This window comes from Lagopus leucura, unplaced genomic scaffold, assembly GCF_019238085.1.
Source record: "Lagopus leucura isolate 7727_CA_CO unplaced genomic scaffold, USGS_WTPT01 Super-Scaffold_100004, whole genome shotgun sequence".
NCBI lineage: Eukaryota > Metazoa > Chordata > Aves > Galliformes > Phasianidae > Lagopus > Lagopus leucura.
The window spans coordinates 13,151,216-13,169,238 of NW_024962264.1; the positions used below are offsets into that span (position 1 = coordinate 13,151,216).

Genomic DNA, 18,023 nt, shown 5'->3' on the forward strand with positions numbered 1-18,023 from the left:
CCTCTCTGACAGAGAAGCTTATTGCAAATATTAAAACTCAATTTCTGAAGTCTTAAGAGAACCTATTTTTTTTTTAATGCTTAAGAGAAGTCCAGGTTCTCAGCAGCGAGACAAGTGGCAAATTCAGGTCCTTATAAAAATGGGGAAAGAAAACAACTAAATTTCAGTCTAGGATATCCAACACATTTATGTGTAGAAGGTTTGACTGACAGAAACTGCAAGTGTAAATACAACGTATATCATTTTGTTTTAAGTTCTGTGTTACGAATTTTGAGGTCTTTTTTCCCCTTATGTTTATACGTAAGTGAATATTTTTAAATGTATGCTCAAATGATTGATCTGCTTTTGTTTATTTTTAGGTTCTAAAAATCTTAGAGAAACATGATCCTTTGAAAAATACTCAGGCCAAGTATGGTGCAGTTTCACCTGATGAAGCCAGCACTGTTCAGAATTACGTGGAGCACATGCTTTTCTTACTCATTGAGGAGCAAGCAAAGGATGCTTCCATGGGACCCATTCTAGAGTTTGTGGTCTCAGAAAACATAATGGAGAAGCTTTTTCTTTGGAGCCTGCGGCGGGAGTTCACTGATGAGACAAAAATTGAGCAACTCAAAATGTATGAAATGCTGGTAACCCAGTCTCATCAGCCTTTGCTACATCACAAGCCCATCTTGAAGCCTTTGATGATGTTGCTGAGTTCCTGCTCAGGAACAGCTACTCCAACAGTGGAAACAGAGCTAGTTGTCCTCCTGAATCAGCTCTGTTCTATAATAGCCAAAGATCCTTCCATTCTAGAACTGTTTTTCCACACCAGTGAGGACCAAGGAGCTGCCAATTTCCTCATATTTTCCCTTCTGATTCCCTTCATTCATCGAGAAGGAAGAGTAGGCCAACAGGCTCGTGATGCACTGCTCTTCATTATGTCCCTGTCAGCAGAAAACAACGTTGTTGCAAACCACATAGCAGAAAACACTTATTTTTGCCCAGTAAGTTGTTCTTTCTTGATCTTCAGTGTTAAACTAATCATCTTTATTCTTCTTGTCCTGTTTTGTCTTTTCTGATGAAGATGTGTTGTAACGTATTACTTCTGTTTCTGCTAACAACTGTTTCACAAACATAGTGTTGTTTAAGCCAGGCCTGACTCCAGATGCAGTCCTGCTGCTTGTTTCCATACCAGTGCAGTTCCTTTCCTTTGGGTCCATGCAAATAGGCCCATTTATTTATTTATTTATTTATTTGCAGTCTAACAGTGAGTATCATTGGAAAACTAATAGGATTAGAGCAGAACTATTCAGAGAAGGAATCTGATCTAGCTCACCCTAAGAACCCTGTAAAATTTTTGGGAGTGAAGGGAGTAGAAGTGAACCCTGTTTTCTCAGGTTACTGATTCTGGTGGCGAAACTTGTTTACACCAGTTCTGTATACCATACTGTAACACCAGTTGAACAGTCCTGTAAATGGGAGACTTGCTCTTTGCAAGGATCATGAGGTTCCAATGGCTGTCTTGGCCATACCACCATCATGCTATGTAGTCTATTACAAAACTTGGTAGTAATGTTGCGTTATTAGATCTGGCAAATCAGTTGTACTTCGTGAACAGAATATCTTAGTGATTAAACAAATACATTTTCTAACAGCTTTGTACTATTGCACCTGCTTCTTCATGCTTGCTCACAAAAAGTGCTTTGAGATCTGCAACGGGTGGATTCAAAGCCAAGTATCATTCTGCAGCTAAGATGCTCTTCTGCATTAATTTTTGGCCTGCCCTTCCACCTCAACATTTGTGCAGTGGTTATTCCAGCCACAGGTCCCTATTTACTCTCACATTACTATCTTCCTTGAGAGTTGTGCGGGCTTACAGTCTGCAGGAAGCCTGTAAGTTCCAAAATGAAACTTGTAAATGGCTTCCTTTGTCAGTTGTAAATATTGCATCAGACGTCTTGTGCTGAGAGACTCCATTTGACCCTATTTAATGGATACTGCTAAAAATATGAACTTGGTAGTTAGATTGTCCCTGAGACAATCCTGAGATACAATTATTGGATCCACGCTATAACTTTCATAATTACATCTTCCAATTAATTAAAAAAGAAAAATCCTTTTTACACTGAAGATAAAAGCCAGCTATATTAACCTTCAAACAGCAGGGAGCCATGATTGACAATCATTCTAATTAAGATGGCCTCTTGTCAAAATGTGCTAAAATCGGACTTGTCTGAACTGTAATGAGGCTGGCCTAAGTCTGTAATAAAATTTCAATGCAGTGCTATAGAATTAGCTTGCTGGCACAAAGTCTTTTTTGTGTTTGAGTGTGATGGGCTCAAGTACTGGTTTGTTCTGGTGAACAGCAGTGACATTGCTGTATATCGCTGAAATCATAGTAGGTGAGCCCACATCTGCACCACAAAACAGGTAGCACGGTCCTTTGCTGTTATGGCTTGCATTTGAGTATCACTGTAGTGAGGATGTCTCAGATTCCTTGGCTAATTGGTTGCTAATACACTGATTTTTCTATACTGCCCCTTACTGTGTAGTGTAAACATGCCTCAGAGGTGAAGTGAGGTGAGGACACTTCACTAAAAAATATTTTTAACATGGAATGGGCAGACACACTGTTAGGCAAAGTTCTCACAGGTTTTTTCTGTATCTTTGGTCAAATTGTTTTATGATGTTTTGACCTACAGGTTTCCGAAGTCTGTGATATAAGGTGTTATGTGTTTGTTATTATGATAGGAAAACAGCGTTTACATACAATTTTGAGCAGGATAGCATCTCACAGCTTCTCCATAACACTTTTTCTTTGTAAATACACCACAACTTGGAAAAGTAGATATTAAAGCAGAAAGAAGCGTGGCTGCAATGAACTTGAGAAGTTCAAGCTATACAGATATAGAACTACAGGTGTAGGAGGAAAAAGAAATATTAAAGGCAAGAAATTGATATAAATGTGTAAATAAGATGGCTGGGTAGCAATTGATGACATAATAACAACACAGCATTTTGTTTATGTAATGTGTCTGAGACAAATCACAGTCAGTCACACAATGTCTTCCATGAACCAAGACAAAGATCATAGTTGAGGAGATTGTTCGTAAAAGCAGAAAAACTCGTGACCCAGTGGTGAAAAAAGAGCTATTGGAAAGGCTTGTAAAAGTAGGACTGTAGGACTGCTGTGACAATTCTAAAATAAAATATCTGAAGTCTAGAAATTGGAAAGAATGCTGTCTAAAGTAAAACAAAAAACAAACAAACAAAAAAAAACCCCATCCTTACACTCCTGGGATGTGAACTCATTCATTTCTTTCCCTTTATAATGATTTTCATTGATGATTGTCATCTTCTGTTAAAACTCCATGTAGCCTGTATTTGTGTATTATTTAGTATGCCTTCTTATAAAACATGAAGAGTTCTGCTAATAATTTCAAACAGTAGTTGTAATTATACCATATTTTTCTAGGAAAATTTTCAAATGCTTTTTCTCTAAATAGAGGAAGCCATGTTCCTCAGTGCTTTAGAAATGTTATTTCACATAGAGCCATTTGCTACTTCATAACAAAAGTCATCTGTCGCTTGTTACTTCAGTAGGTCAGACAAACTAAAGAATTTCTCACCTGAAGACGTGGAGTGATTGTGAGCTTGCTGCTTTAGTTGCAAGTAGTGTAGTTTGTCCAAAGTCAGTATCGTGCTTCAGAACTAAACTTCCATGTCAAGGAGAAACGCATCTGGAATGCTGTTCTGAAAATCAGGTTGCTTTCTGTGAGTGTGTGTTTATGAATAGCAATTGAGTTCTAAGCAGACAATGGAAAACCAAGTTTGCATTAATTAACTAATAGCAATACAAATGAAACTAAAATTCTCCTTTCAGAATTTCTTCCTTCCTAGAATTTTCTGAAGCCTGGGTTTGTGAGTACAAGTGTGGAGGGCAGTACATGTATTTTAATAGGTCTGCTGAGATTGTCGTGTCCTCCAGCTTTGAGTTCTTCTACCAACGCTGTAGAAAAAAGCTTTTTGATTCAGAAGAATGTGATTAAACAAGTAAAGCTTGTGCTCAGTGGCTTTAGATTTTTGGTTTCTTAGTATATTTCCTGCAACCTTTTATTGTATTTTTTAATATATATATATGTGAACACAAACACATATATGTAAAACACTTATGTTGTATTTATCTGTTTGTGAAAAAGTAGTTTTTTTCACGATATTTGCTTAATTATGCCAGAAGAAATCCTTCAATTTACATGACTTCAGGAATAGATAAGGTTTAGAAGGACTGCTTTTGTCCAACTAAGTGAGTTAGCATATGTAATTGGTTACACTTATATGTTATCGGGACCTAAATCCCCTTGGTTGTTGAGCTGTACTTTGTCAATGGTTTGCTTTCTAATAGATGAAACATTTGTGTTTCCTCTGGGCTTTAACTTTATATCCATGTAGACATCAAGTAGCTGTTTCTCAAAAGAGGAAAAATTCCTGCAAGAGTCTACTGTATGACAGCGAAGAAGATTTCCATCAGGTTGTGTCTTTATGTCCTTAAAATTAGGATCATCTTAAATGTGTCCTGAAGTTGTAGAAAATTATGTCACAAGGGTAAAAATTGGAAATAATATTTTAAAAATTTCCAGCTTCAAGTAATAATAATAATTGAAAGCTTGTTCTGAAAATGCCAATACTCAAAATATATTCAGTACCGTGTAAAAAGCTTGTTGGAAATTTGCTTTTTGAATTGTAACTAAAACTTATAACTGATGTGCATGTATCAGCTATAAGCCTTAATAGCACTGGAAACTATGTCTATATAGTTACTTATTTCAAGTTTTTATTTCTTCTCTTTTCTTCCAAGTGAATAAGGAAAGGTCGATGAAAAATTACATGTACTGACTATTTTCTTTTTTGTGACGTGGACTCAACTGAATACCAGTGTCTGTGAATAAACGTCAACATGTATCTGTGGCTACAGTGAGGCTGAACTTCATTTTTGTTGATGGGGATGCTTTCCCCACCATTTCTATCTTCTTATTTCCTACTGAAAAAACTTGATGGGTGCATAAGTAAATGGTAACATGCAAATCACCCCCATGTAACAGACTATAGAATATGACAGCGATTGCTTCTTCTGGAAGAGGTTGAAGGGAAATGTAAAATCACTTTATAACCATTTAAAAAAGAAATTGTCATTTCTGATAAAGAATGTAAGACAACCTGCTTTTTCCCATCTCTTTCTCCCAGATACCAGCTCCTGGAAGAACTATATTATATAGAAGACTCTTTAAAATACTCATGTTTTTCTGCCACATAACTCTTTCAAGAGGAAACTGAATTAATCGTAATTCTCTCTCATGCTACTAAAACCAGCAAGACAAATGATTTGTTGTGTGGCAATGCTATTGAAACAGATGAACGTTTGGGAAGCTAACTTATTTCTCTTCTGTTTTTGAAATACAGGTGCTGGCAACAGGGCTAAGTGGCCTCTATTCATCTTTGCCTACCAAGTTGGAAGAAAAAGGAGAAGAGTGGCACTGCCTGCTGAAAGATGACTGGCTCTTGTCACCTGCCCTTGTGCAATTCATGAATTCTCTTGAATTTTGCAATGCTGTGATACAGGTAATGGAGCAAAGTTGGAATAGTGGTTTTATAAACTCTGCAGTTGTGTTTTTTTTTTTGTTTTTTTTTTTTTGTGGAATTAGAGAATTTATTTTCATTTATTAGTTATGCCAATAGACGTTATTTATAAAGGGAAGGCTTTGTGCTGCTTGTCCCAATTATATGGATAAATTAATATGTTTTTGGTTTTCAGATGACAGATGTCGATGAATTCAGCATAGCTGATCAGACTCTTGATATTTTATCACATAATTGGGAACATCTTCTGTATTTTCAAAAACAAACAAACAAAAAAAAATCACCCAAAGTATTACTGCATTGTAATGCCACTGTTGACGTGGAAAATAAATTGAATGCTTTTAAATATGGGGGGGAAATAGTCTTTATCCATTTAAGCATTAAAAAATCACTTTGTCTATATTTAAACTCTCACAATAGTATATAAAAGAAAATAGTCTGTTTCACCTTGCAGTGCGCACTGCATTAAGAATAATGAAGCCAAACACCTTCTTAAGCAGAATTTAGCTATCTTTCTAGGAATATAATGTCATTGTAGATTGGCCTGCGTAGAATCCACTCTCTGTTTCTAATGATGATTTCTTGATTAGTTTTTATTTTTTCTCCCTCTTATTCTATCTTAATACCTTACTTAGTATTGCTTTTAAGCATATAGAGCCTTCTAGAGCCCTCATTCACAATTTTATTTAAATACGTTGTAACTTCTATACAAACAGTGGACATTTGTGTTACTTGAAGAAATGGCTGAGTAGGATTGAAAATTGAGTCACAGTTAAGTAAAAGATACATTTTAGTGAGATGCTTGCAAAGTACAATTGCTGCTGGGAAAGTAATCCCTCCTGTTTCTCTGTGTGGGCCTACTGTGTCAGAGATGGATGTTGGTGCTACAGCAGTTGAGGTTGAACCTTCCTGCTAAGGTTCTGTTGTATTTTGTTGCCATGGTGGGTGGTGTGTTTATTCTTATCCCGATAGCTAGAGAGTACTTGTATTTATTTACTATTGAAACACAGGTAAACAGCTGTCCTGTTTTTTCTTGTTGTACAAGGACAAATTAATGATGGCAAATCCACCTTCAAGTGACCCTGACAAGGTTGCAAGAATTAAATTTAGAATCTCAAGTCTTTCCTTGATGCATGGGCATGCAGTCTTTACTGTTGGTCTGTTCATCTTTGTCAACCTGCAGGGAAATCGAGAAGTCCTTTTCTCTAACTTTGGCAGGCTTACTCTGAGTAAACACCCTTGCTGTATTTTCCTGGAAGAACAAAGTATCTTTAAGAATTCACATCATAGAAAATGTTTGAGTGATGGATAAATGACGTGTGTTTTTTAAATGGGAAAATGTTTTGGTAATGGACAGAAGTATTATCTTCCTTGTCTTGTTTGCAGTCTCACTGCTATTGTTCTCTGTCCTTCTCTTCCATCTCTCTTCCCCTTAGGTGGCGCATCCCTTGATACGTAACCAGCTGGTGAATTACATTTACAATGGATTTTTAGTGCCAGTAATGGCTCCTGCACTCCATAAGGTCAGTGGTGAATGCAAGCACAACCTGAATTAACGACAGGCAAAAGCACTGTGGATAATGCCCGTGTAAAGACACTATCGAATACAGTATCAGTAGTGAGTTCTATATAAATGAGTGCATGCTTTCTTTCCGAACTATTTGTTTACATTATACCAGGTATTAAGCAAGAAGTGGATAAAAAGCATTTAAGATTGTCTGAAGAAATGAAATAAAATATTTTTGTTGTGCTAAGTTGACATGCCATCAAAATCGATGAACTTTTAGACAGAACTTCATGATGGCAGACATATTTCAGGAGAATTTTTTCCCAAAAGGGAAATGTTCAGTTGGGAAAAAATCCTCCTGGAACTCAAGAAGTTTTACACTAATTATATCTAAGATGGTAGTGGTTTTTGTGCTTCCTTCTTGCAGTTGGTAGAAGTATTATCATCAAGTTCAGAAGAAATGGATTTGATGTCAGTTTTCTAGTGTATTACAGTGCAGTTTATATTGCTTTGAAGAAAAAAACACTCTTCTGACTTTTAGGGATTATACTTAACAAAATATTCCACTCATACTGGTGAGTGTTTGTGTGAGTGTGTTAGGTAGGAAATTGGAGCATGTCATTAGCAGTCGTCTTTTTCCTGAAAAAAAAAGACTATCTTGTTTGAGGAGAGAAAGCAGGAGTTGCTGAGAATAAAAATGAAGACTTTTTTGGCTATCCACCAGAAGTTGCTACAAGAAGAGAACTTAGTTTTTAAATGTCTACTAATTTTTCCTAAGCCTGCCAAGCAGAAAGCAGTACACTTGTTCAATTTATCAGAGGCCAGTGGAATGCCTTTCTAGCGTAGGACTCGTCTTGGCAGTAAGTAATAAGCAGTATAGAACTGTTGATAATTCAGCAGACTTCATCCATTTGGGAACTTGAAAAGGACTGACATAAAATCTGGCTGCAATCCAGATGAAATTTGTAGTTGGCCATGGAGATAATTCACCCCCCTATCTGGAAGTGTTTTTTTAATTTATTTTTGCATCTTGACTTTATTCTGTACCAGCTCTGCAGAGTACAGTCAGAAGTGAAAAGGTTGCCACTTTCAGGTTACGGATTGCAAGTTAGATGTCAGAATGCAGCCATGGGATTCTGGATTTAGTGAGTATTGTGTTTGCCTCTAAAGCATTCAAGACAAATTTTAGGGTTTTCGATTACTGCAGCTGAATGCTATCCTTCTTGGTCAGTAAAAATGCTAACTTCCTAGTAGTTTAGGTATTCTCCTTCTGATGCTATTTATGACCTTTAAAATACACTGTGCAGATTAGGGTTGGGTTTTTTTTTTTTTTCCATGTAATGGAAATTTTGTTGAACTTCATTTATATATTCTGAAATTGGGTGAAGTCATACTTCCCTTGAAAGTGGAAGTGCTGGCTGCTAACATATGTAAGCTTCAATCCTAGGTCTTTCCTAAGCCATTACATTCTGTTGGTTCTTTTTATCTTTCAGTAATGAACCTTTTCTTTATTGGCATAAAGTTTGACCTTCTTATCATAAAAAATTAACTATTTTATGTACTTAAATGCTGAACACTTTCAATGAAGAAGATGGATTGCACCATCTAGTGGATTTGATACAAGGATCTCATGTCTGCGTGACCAAAAACCCATAAGAAAGGGAAATGTGTGAAGAGAGGCACCTTTTGATCTCTTCAGTCTTCTTTTAATTTAAGACAAAATAAATATTTTACATATTTACTTTTGGGACAGATCTCTCTGGACCAAGACAGGTGCTGTTATAGCTCTTTTATATACTTTAGTCATTTGTAGTTGCCATTCATAAAGTCCGTGCTGAGCTGAGGAGTAAGCAAGTGTCATTCGTTTGGGGACTGTGGTGTTACAATTAACCTTTTGGTTTTACTCTTTTAGTAAAACATAGGAAAAAATCTCATGGGCCAAAATGAGAGGCCAGGCGCATCATAGTGTTTTTAAAAACAGAAATACTTTCATTAAACACAAGAATGAAACTGCATCTTGATTTGATTTAATTATTTTTGACTTGATAAAATTTGTTTGGTATCCTAGAATATGGTATCCCTGAGTTGTTCTAACTCATTCTGGCTTATGAGTTCAAATATAACGAATATAGGAACATGGCATAAAAGCCTTATTTGGAAGACAGATCTGTGGAAGGTTAAAGAGGGATTAAGAAGATGGAGAATTATTGGTGCTTCTTCCTGTTCATGTAAATCTTATTAGTAGAATTTAATTGGTATGAAACAGCTGCTTCTGATTGATAACTCTCAGTGATAAGCATGGAAGGAAGGAAGGAAAGGAATACAGACTTCATTTGGCATGCAAGCCCTAACATCCCACACCCAATCTGTGTTAGAGCTTGTGGTTCTAACTTAAAGCAGAATGCAGAAAGGACATGAGCTTTTGGCTCTGGCATACTACTTCAGACTTGTTCTCTATGTATTCTTATTTTCCTTCAAGATGTACGTTTTTTGAGTACAACATGTCTCTGCAGCAAGATGCACTTGAATTTGTTTTTGAAAAGGCATCTCCCAGTTAGAAATGTATACCTCTAGGAAAGACATCTTCAATGTTTTGTGTTCTCATTGTGATGAAATTTGATTTCTGTTTAAAACATCACCAACATGAACAAATCACACTAATGTGACTTCCTGCCTGATTCGCAAATCTAATTTAGGTGATTCAAGTACATAAAATAACCCAAGCAGGCGTACAAGCAGCATTTGATAAATTGTGTAGCAAATAGCCTCATTATGTTTTAATCCCTCTTAGAGCAATAGCAACATCAGTTTGCCTCTGCAACTGATGTAGTCAGATAAGAGGAGTATGTCTGGTACGAGGGCAGTTACTCAGTTTTGGATTGAAGCAGAGACTCCTCTGTTGTACTGGCCAGACTCTCATTCTTCTCTCTTTACAGAACCGCAGTGTGGCGGAGACTGGCAGGCACCTCTGGAGGTCGTCCTGTCTAACCTTCTTGCTCTAACAGGATCAGCCAGAGCAGGTTGCTCAGAGAAGCGTGCTTTCTGCTTGCTTGCTTCTGATTGTTTTCTGTTGTTGTTTTTTTTAATGTCAAATTGGAATTTCCTGGATTTCATTTATTGTCATATGGCTTTTTGTTCTTTCAGTATGCGTCACTGAGAAAAGTTCTGCTCACTTATTTTTGCTCTTCCCGTCTTTTATTTGCTCATGATGCTAATATCCTGTTGAGCGTTCTGTTCTCCCAGCTGAGCAATCCCAGGTCTCTTAGGATCTCTTTGTATGATAGATGCTCCCACACCATCATCACCTTTGTCACCTCCAGCTTGTCTGTGCATTTCTTGTCCTGGTTATACCAGCACGCTAGATGCATCTTACCAGTGCTGGGTAAAGAGGAAGGATGCCCTCCAGCCAACCTTTTAGGAATGCTTCTCCTGATGCAGCCTAGAGGGCTGTCATTCACCTTTGCAGCAAAAATGCATTATTTACTCATAGCCAGTTTTTTTTGTCCACAAGGACATGCACATTCTTTCCTGAAAAGCTGCTTTCCAGCCAGTTGGTTTCCAGTGTACAGTTGTCTTAGAATTATTCCTCCCCAGGTACAGGGATCTGCATTTGTATTACTGAACTTCTGTTTGCCTGCTTCTTCAGGCTGTCAAGGTTCTTCTGGCAGCACAGCCATCCATCAACATCTCTGCCTCCTTTTGTAACATCTACAAACTTACTGAAGGATACACTTCATCTCATCATGGGAGTCATTACTGATGGTACTAAACTGCACTGGCCTCAGTGTAGACCACTCATCACCAGCCTTCCGCTGGGTTTTGCACTGCAGACAGATTGCAATCCTTTGAGCCAAGCAGTACAGTCCACCCACTGTCTATCTACCCATCATTTCCTCTGTGAGGATGTTGTGTAAGGGATGGTGTCAGAAGCCTTTTAAGACAGACTTCAACTGCTCTGCATTTATCCATCAGGCAGATCATCTCACTGTAGAAGGTCTGATTTCCACTTTGTAAATTTGTGCTGACTGTTTCCAATCACCTTCTTGTCCTTAATGTGTTTTGAAATGGCCTTCTCCCAGCCTGAAGCAATGGGCAATTAAACAATATTTTCGTTGAAAGTATCATGGCTTTTCAAAATTTCAGTATGCAGTTCAGTGCTTTGAGATTTGTGTACTCATGGTCATGAGATGTCTGTAACATTTATGGAGTAAAGCAGTTAGCTCTGCTCATTGTCTGCAACTTCTTAAGTGCTACAGATTGTCCTCATACATAGTTGCTATGCATGTGGTTCACTACGTGATAGAAGCAGTAGGAGAGTGTTGAGGATAGTGATGCATTTCTATGAGTAAGTCAGGGGTGGGGAGACAACTGTCAACACCACCACCATACACCTCTGACATTGAAGGCCAACATAATAAAAGAGGAAGCCTTACTTTCAGAGCAACCTAGTGTGATTTTAGGGCTTAATTCAGCTTGAAAATAAAATAATAGCTAGTTCTTGGGTTTTTTTTGTTGTTGTTGTTTTTTCTTCAGGTTAAGGAAGTTTCAGATTTATTTGACTAGGTACCTAGCTTAAAATAGTCTGTTTTTCACAGTGAACTCTCTGAAGGTTATTTAGGTAGCAGATCAACTGCAGTGTGCTTGGAAAAAAAACCAACAAACATCATGTAAGTTTATGACTCCATAATTTCATTTCTCAGAGAGGTGTCCTGTATATAGCATGTTTTTGTAGCCTAAGTTCATACCTGTTCTGTACTTGTCTGTTGCCACTTCATGTGTATTATCCTAGCCACCCCCATAATGAGCATTTCACAATTATGTTCATACCCTAGAAGCTGCACTTTCCAGAGTGGGTAGACAGCTTACATTTGTGTTGTGAAAGTAGGAATATGCATTAGTTGGCTACAGTGAATAGCCCTGCCTTATCCTTTGGTGTTTATTGTACTTCATACCAGGGAGTTACCTCCCTTGCTGCTGTCATCTGACTCTTGAGAAATGGAAGCAAGTGATTCGGTTACCTTGTGGGGTCTGTGTGAGTGTTCATTGTGGAAGGTCACAAATTCCCTCTTTTTGTTCAGCCAAAAAGAATGAAATACTTTGCCTGAAAAAGTGCAGAGATAAAGGCAAGGTTAATTTGATAGTTTTCATTTTGTAGTAACAGCCCATGATTTTGATTTTTGCTCAAACCATCTTTTATTCTTTTTAATGTGTGGAATTTAAGAAAAGTAAGACTTTCTGGTAGAATTGGCTCATAATTTAAAACTGGTGCTTTTTGACAGAATGTCAGTTACAACTTGAAATTATGCTACTCTGCACGTTCCTCCCCAGGTTTTGGTACTTAGAGAATATCTGTGAGAAGGTGTAATTCTGCTCATGAACTGAGCCATGCCATTAAATTTCTGTGATTTATCTCACTGACTGTTTCTCACTTTGTTTCCAAAGCTAACTTTTTTGGAGCTCTGTCTTGGGCCAAACTTTGCAATGGTCCAAGCAAATCAAGATAATTTACTCTTCAGTTAAACTCTAGTTGAAATCCCAGCATGAATCCAGAATAAAGCCATTGAAGTCTAAGAAATATTGAAGGTTTTGTCAGAGGCCTTGTTGCCTTATTTTACTCTCTGTGTATTTGGTAGTAGAAAATGCTTATTCATCTTATTTTTTTAGGTAGTTGTGGTACTTCAGCAGAAATCTGATCAATTTATTGCTTTTTGGGAGCTCTCATAGATTAAAGTGTGTTGCCATCAAAACCATAGATAATTAGCAGCCCCACTGTGGTGTATCTAGAGTAATGTGCTACGTTTGCTACATGGGATTGGCTATGTATATCTTTTCCCTGTGAGCTCATAATGTCACATCCAGAGAATCTGGGTGGTGAAGAAATCTGTCCTGATCATCTCGAGTGTTTATGTAATTTGTGTAATTTCATTTTGTTGAAGACAGTGCTAAAACTTTGTCAATGTGTATGATTAAAACAAAATTTTAATTTCTTAGCACTTAGCATCACGCTACATGGCATTTAATTGCTAACTACGACATAATTAATTCTGTACTTGGAAGGCTTGTTTTAATCTGAATAATGGAAAATTGTACCAGCTTTTTAGTGTGGAACATTGCTGTTGGCCAGGCGAACAGAAGCGCTTTGTGGAAGCGCTGGCACGGTCCTGTCAAATAAACTTGGTTAGACGGACCCCAGCTATTGTGCACAAACCCATCTACAGGGAAACCTCTAACGTGGTATGCTACTGTGATAACTCAATAATACTTGATGATTACACAGCCCAGCGAGGGGGAAATGACCTGTAAATTATACTGTACTGATTAGAAGTAATGTCTTGATAAATATCCTGAAAGAATGTCAGTTTTCATTTGGAAATAATCCCATCTCTCACCTTACTGGACGGTGTTTGAACACATGCAGTAAAAAAAGGTTTGAGTCCAGTGTTGTTGGAAAACTCTTATTAGTGTTATGCTTGGGGGAAGCCCATCAGTAGCTACAAAACTTCATCTTGCCCACTGCAAAGTGGACACGTGTTAAAGGCGCCCCTCACTTTGTACATCAAACAGTGCACTTGAGTTAGATTTTAACCTGATACAAACTGAAACTGCTTATAAACTTAAGCTGAAAGAAGTCAGAGAAGTTCTGGTTTCCTGGTTCCTCCTTACGTTCAAACTTCCTGTCCCTGCTCCCACCTGTCCCCCACCTCCCTTCTGCCAGGACAGACAGACATATGAGAAACCCATAGATTGAGGATAAAAGTCACCTGCATTTCCTTGATAGTTTTGTCCTGAATCAGTTCCCTGAGCCCATTTGCTGTGCAGTGAAGGATGATCACTTCTGCCTGTTAAAGCGGGGAACAAGTAGAAAATGAACAGAAAGTACAAGAGGATGGAAATGGTTTGTGTCTTTTTATATACATATATCTATATATACATGTATGTGAGGGAGATAAGTTTATTCAGGTTTAAACTGCTCATGGATCTCGAGGATAAGTTCTAATGAGAGCATTCATGGTCTCTTCATAGGCAATATTAAATGCTCATAAGAAGGAAAGCGTGAAGGGAGAGGAGAAATCATGATAGCCATATTCTCACAGGAGGGCATAGAGCTGTAAATTAGAAAGTATATTGTGCAGATCCCAAGGGAGAAGAGCCAGTAATAAAGAATCAGTGCAATTGGTCTAACGCAGTGAGTGTCATATATTAAACTGAACTCGCTGTGACAGTAATTTCTGGCTCTCTGCTATCACTTGGCACTGTGACTTGTGAAAGCTGGATCTCTTTACAGTGTTCTGTCTTACCATCTAATCAGTCATCAAAAGAGGCAAGAAAAGATTTGCTAAAAATTATTACATAATTAGGGAAGGGTAATAGAATGCTAAAAGAGGCCTTCTGTTTTCACTTATCTCTGATCAAATATCTGCCTGGCTGTGAAGATTCTTGTGTAGTCCATCTGCAAAAATATCTTCAACAACTGGTTGTTGTAAAGAAAAACATGTGGATGAGGTTTCTAAATGGTATCTGAAGACATATGCTTTGTATGTGTATTTTTTTTCAATTCCAGCAAGTTTTCATCAGTACGCTATAGATAATGAAAATAGGAATGGTGGAATTCTTGTCTGAGTAATGTAATGGACATAGATTTTTATCATTTTTCATTTTTAAATCTACAAGAGGAGAGAGATATCTGCTCTTTGCCATTCCCAAGCAATTTCAGTGGAAGAGAGCCAAGGTATGCTGCTGGTGGGTTTTAATTTTAGCGATTGTGACGGGGAAGGATTTTAATATTGCTGAAATATCTTTTCAGAAGCATACCTTGAAATTCAGTTACTTAACAAAGGATTTTATGTCTTGATTTTCTTTATCTCCTTCTGTAGTGGTATTTTTCTTTATACTCAAATTATCGGAGATGAGGAATTTTCAGATTAAATGTCACACTTGGGGAGATGTCCAAGTTGTTTCTTGTCCTTTCGACAACGTCCACATAAACTCAATGTGAGGGCTAGCTGGGGCAAATTGCACTGAAATCAATGTTTACAATACAATACAAGTTTTTTGTAAGCCGCCTCGGGTTTTGTTTGTAGCAGACATTCTTGATGTGTACAGTAATGTTTTGTTCTCTGGGAACATTTGTTCTTTTGTTGTTTACCTAAGCACCGATTTGGATTTATTAGAAAGGATTTTCCTACTTTCTGTAAAGCTGTCTCACAAGACATTATTGTAAGGAGAGACAACAGCAGGGGTAGTCTGAAGGAAGCTTAATACCCTGGGTTTGGTGTTTTAGAAAACAGATCTTCAATAATAACTGCACAAATTGGACAAGCCTTGCTTTCAACCCTGAATGTATTATGTATAATGTGATCTGTAGAACAGGTTTACAGAGTTAAAAGGATCTTCGCCAAGGCTGGTTTTTGCTTAATGTGACTGATTTCTCCCAAGTCATTCCTCAGTTAATCGCAAAGGAAAGTGAGGTCTCCAGAGGCTTGCTCAAGGCAGGTAACGTACACCATTGAGTAAAATGCAAACTGGCCTCATGGAGCTAAAATTAGCCTTCTTGAACACTTCTCTTGGTGCCTCAAGTAGTCAGAAATTTTGCTTACTGTCAGGAGTAGCACAAAGGAGAAGCATGCCAAAATGTAAGATGAGGAAAATATGATAGGACTGTAAAAGTGCATTTCTGCTTGCATCTTAATTGATCCAGAGCTGTATACTTGGTTTCAAATGCCAAAACGTGCTATATTCTGCTTGATTTGCTCTTGTGAGGAAGCAGAAGGACCGGCTCTGGGCTCATTCTTACAGACAACTGCATGAAGGTGCACTGAGAGGGCTCTTAAGAGCATGGTAGTGTTAATGGTACTGGAAGAACCTTGGCTTGCCTGCTTTGTGTGAGGTGTGGCATGCTGCAGAATAGAACGTGTCAAATTTTGAAAGGGTGTTTTGAATAAGGCAATGCATTTTCATTGGAAAATCCAATAATCCATAAGATTCTTATGAAGCCATTTTAAATCTTGCAAAAACTGTCTCTCCACTCTGTCTCAGAAAAGAGATAGGCAGATTCGACAACATCTTTCCCAAGAAGAATAAAACATGAAGTGTGATGTAGCACTCTGCACAGAAAGCCTCAATTCAAACAGTTGAGATTTACCAAAGCTTTAAGTTAGTTTTTTGTGAGCCATCTGAGCTTCTTCAGTAACTACTTGGTGCTTTTAGCTCTATTTAGTGGCATCAGTGAGATGTTGGCTACAATAAACAGGATTTCTTTTTCACTTAGTCCCTGAGCAGCGAGGAGCACTGAGCTCACTCACAGAACTGAAGGGTTCTCTTCTATAGGAGTCTCTCACTGGCTTTCTTGTGCCCTTTATGGTTCATTCATGATACAGCTCTGAAAAGCTTGTGGCTTTCTCTTGGTGATAGCAACGTAGCGCGTATTGCCCAAAGAGCATTGATTTCAGAAAAAGGTCACTGCCCTTGTGAATCTGCTGGCTTTTTTGCCTTCATTTACAGTTTCAGATTTTCTCCGTACCCAGAGGGCCGTTCCTCTGCTGTCAGCAAACATCTGTGAAACCCGCAGGCCAAATACGTGCTTCATTTTCACTGAAGAGAATGGAGGAGGAGTGACAGAGACATAACAATGTATTACTTCTGTCTGGCCTTTTCTTGGCAGAGGTTTTAAACTCTTCACTGAACTCTATGCTATCATTATGATGTCATATGATGGATTTCTTGGGGTTTGCTTTTTACAGTTTGCTGCTTTTAAAAAAAAAAAAAAAAAAAGCCAATGCCAGTTCTCAGGACAGCAGGCAACAGCTCCAATCAGAAAGCTGCTCTTTTCTTACCCCGCAAGTTCCTATGCCTTTTGACTGTTGAAAAAAATCTATCTCCACTCCAGCCAGAAACTATTTTCTCTGTTGCACAACCCCGACTCAGTTCCTGAGTATGTTTGATGCTGGTTTAGATGTGGCAGGGAATGCGTGTGTGTGCACACATGAAGAAAGCATTTCATCGTAATACTTAAAATAATGCAGGCATTGAACCAGAGCTGTAGCCACAACACTAATTCAGGTAATTTGTGAAGTTGAGGTGCTTGACCTAGCAACTTTTTTTTTTACCCCACTTCATGTTTGTAGGGGGAGGAGGAAAAGGAATTAATCCATCAACAGTATTCCATTTTAGAGTAGAAGTTAATAGATATTTTTTCATGAAAGACCTATATTCAAGACAGGGGTCCACTGCTTGTTGTTAAGGAGCTGAGTGTTAAAGTATCAAAAACTGAATTGATGGCTGTAACTTTAGCACTCCCTGGAAGCTGCTCTTCTTGTCAGTGCCCCTCTCCATAAAGTCTGCGGGCTGCATGCAGCATTCCTATGTTCTGTGTAACTGGCCAGAAGCAGCTTGTGATCTTAAAAGCTTTAAAGGGAACATTTGCTGCATGACATTACTGTGAGTGTAGCTAACGTGCAGCACAACGGATCAGGGATTTTATTATTTACGGTTTGTTACGTAAGTGTTGCCCTTCTGAGTACTTTCTAAATCCTCTTAGTTCTTAAGTGTCAGCTTTGATTTCTTTTTTTTTTTTCTTTTTTAATAAAATCAGTCCTTTCATTTATCTGGCTAAGTTTGATAAACAAAAGATGTTTAATACTTCCTTTCATATAGGCAGATTCTTGTATTTAAGGGTTTATCTTTGTACACTTAAGCTTATTAGGCTCCTGGGTAACTATTTTTAAGAAGCTGACATTGCAACAGCAGTGTGTGGTACAGAGGCAGCCTTTGGAATTTACTGTGCCTTGCCAGTGCATACTGTCAATAGCAAAGCTCCAAAAGGATTGCTTGAATCAGAATAATACAGGTTAACCAACTGGTATGGATAGCTGAATTGTATTCTGATAAACAAATAGGCAAT

General features: G+C 37.9%; 1 protein-coding gene across 3 annotated transcripts in view; it reads left to right on the forward strand.

Moving 5' to 3' along the window:
- The window catches only part of FHIP1A (FHF complex subunit HOOK interacting protein 1A), an 85,760-nt gene that overhangs the window by 49,246 nt on the left and 18,491 nt on the right, over positions 1 to 18,023 (forward strand). For all 3 annotated transcript variants that reach the window (XM_042871782.1, XM_042871783.1, XM_042871784.1), the window contains 3 exons: positions 360 to 986; positions 5,440 to 5,598; positions 7,053 to 7,139. In XM_042871782.1, the coding sequence (XP_042727716.1) occupies positions 360 to 986; positions 5,440 to 5,598; positions 7,053 to 7,139 (873 nt within the window). The remainder of the gene's footprint in view (positions 1 to 359; positions 987 to 5,439; positions 5,599 to 7,052; positions 7,140 to 18,023) is intronic.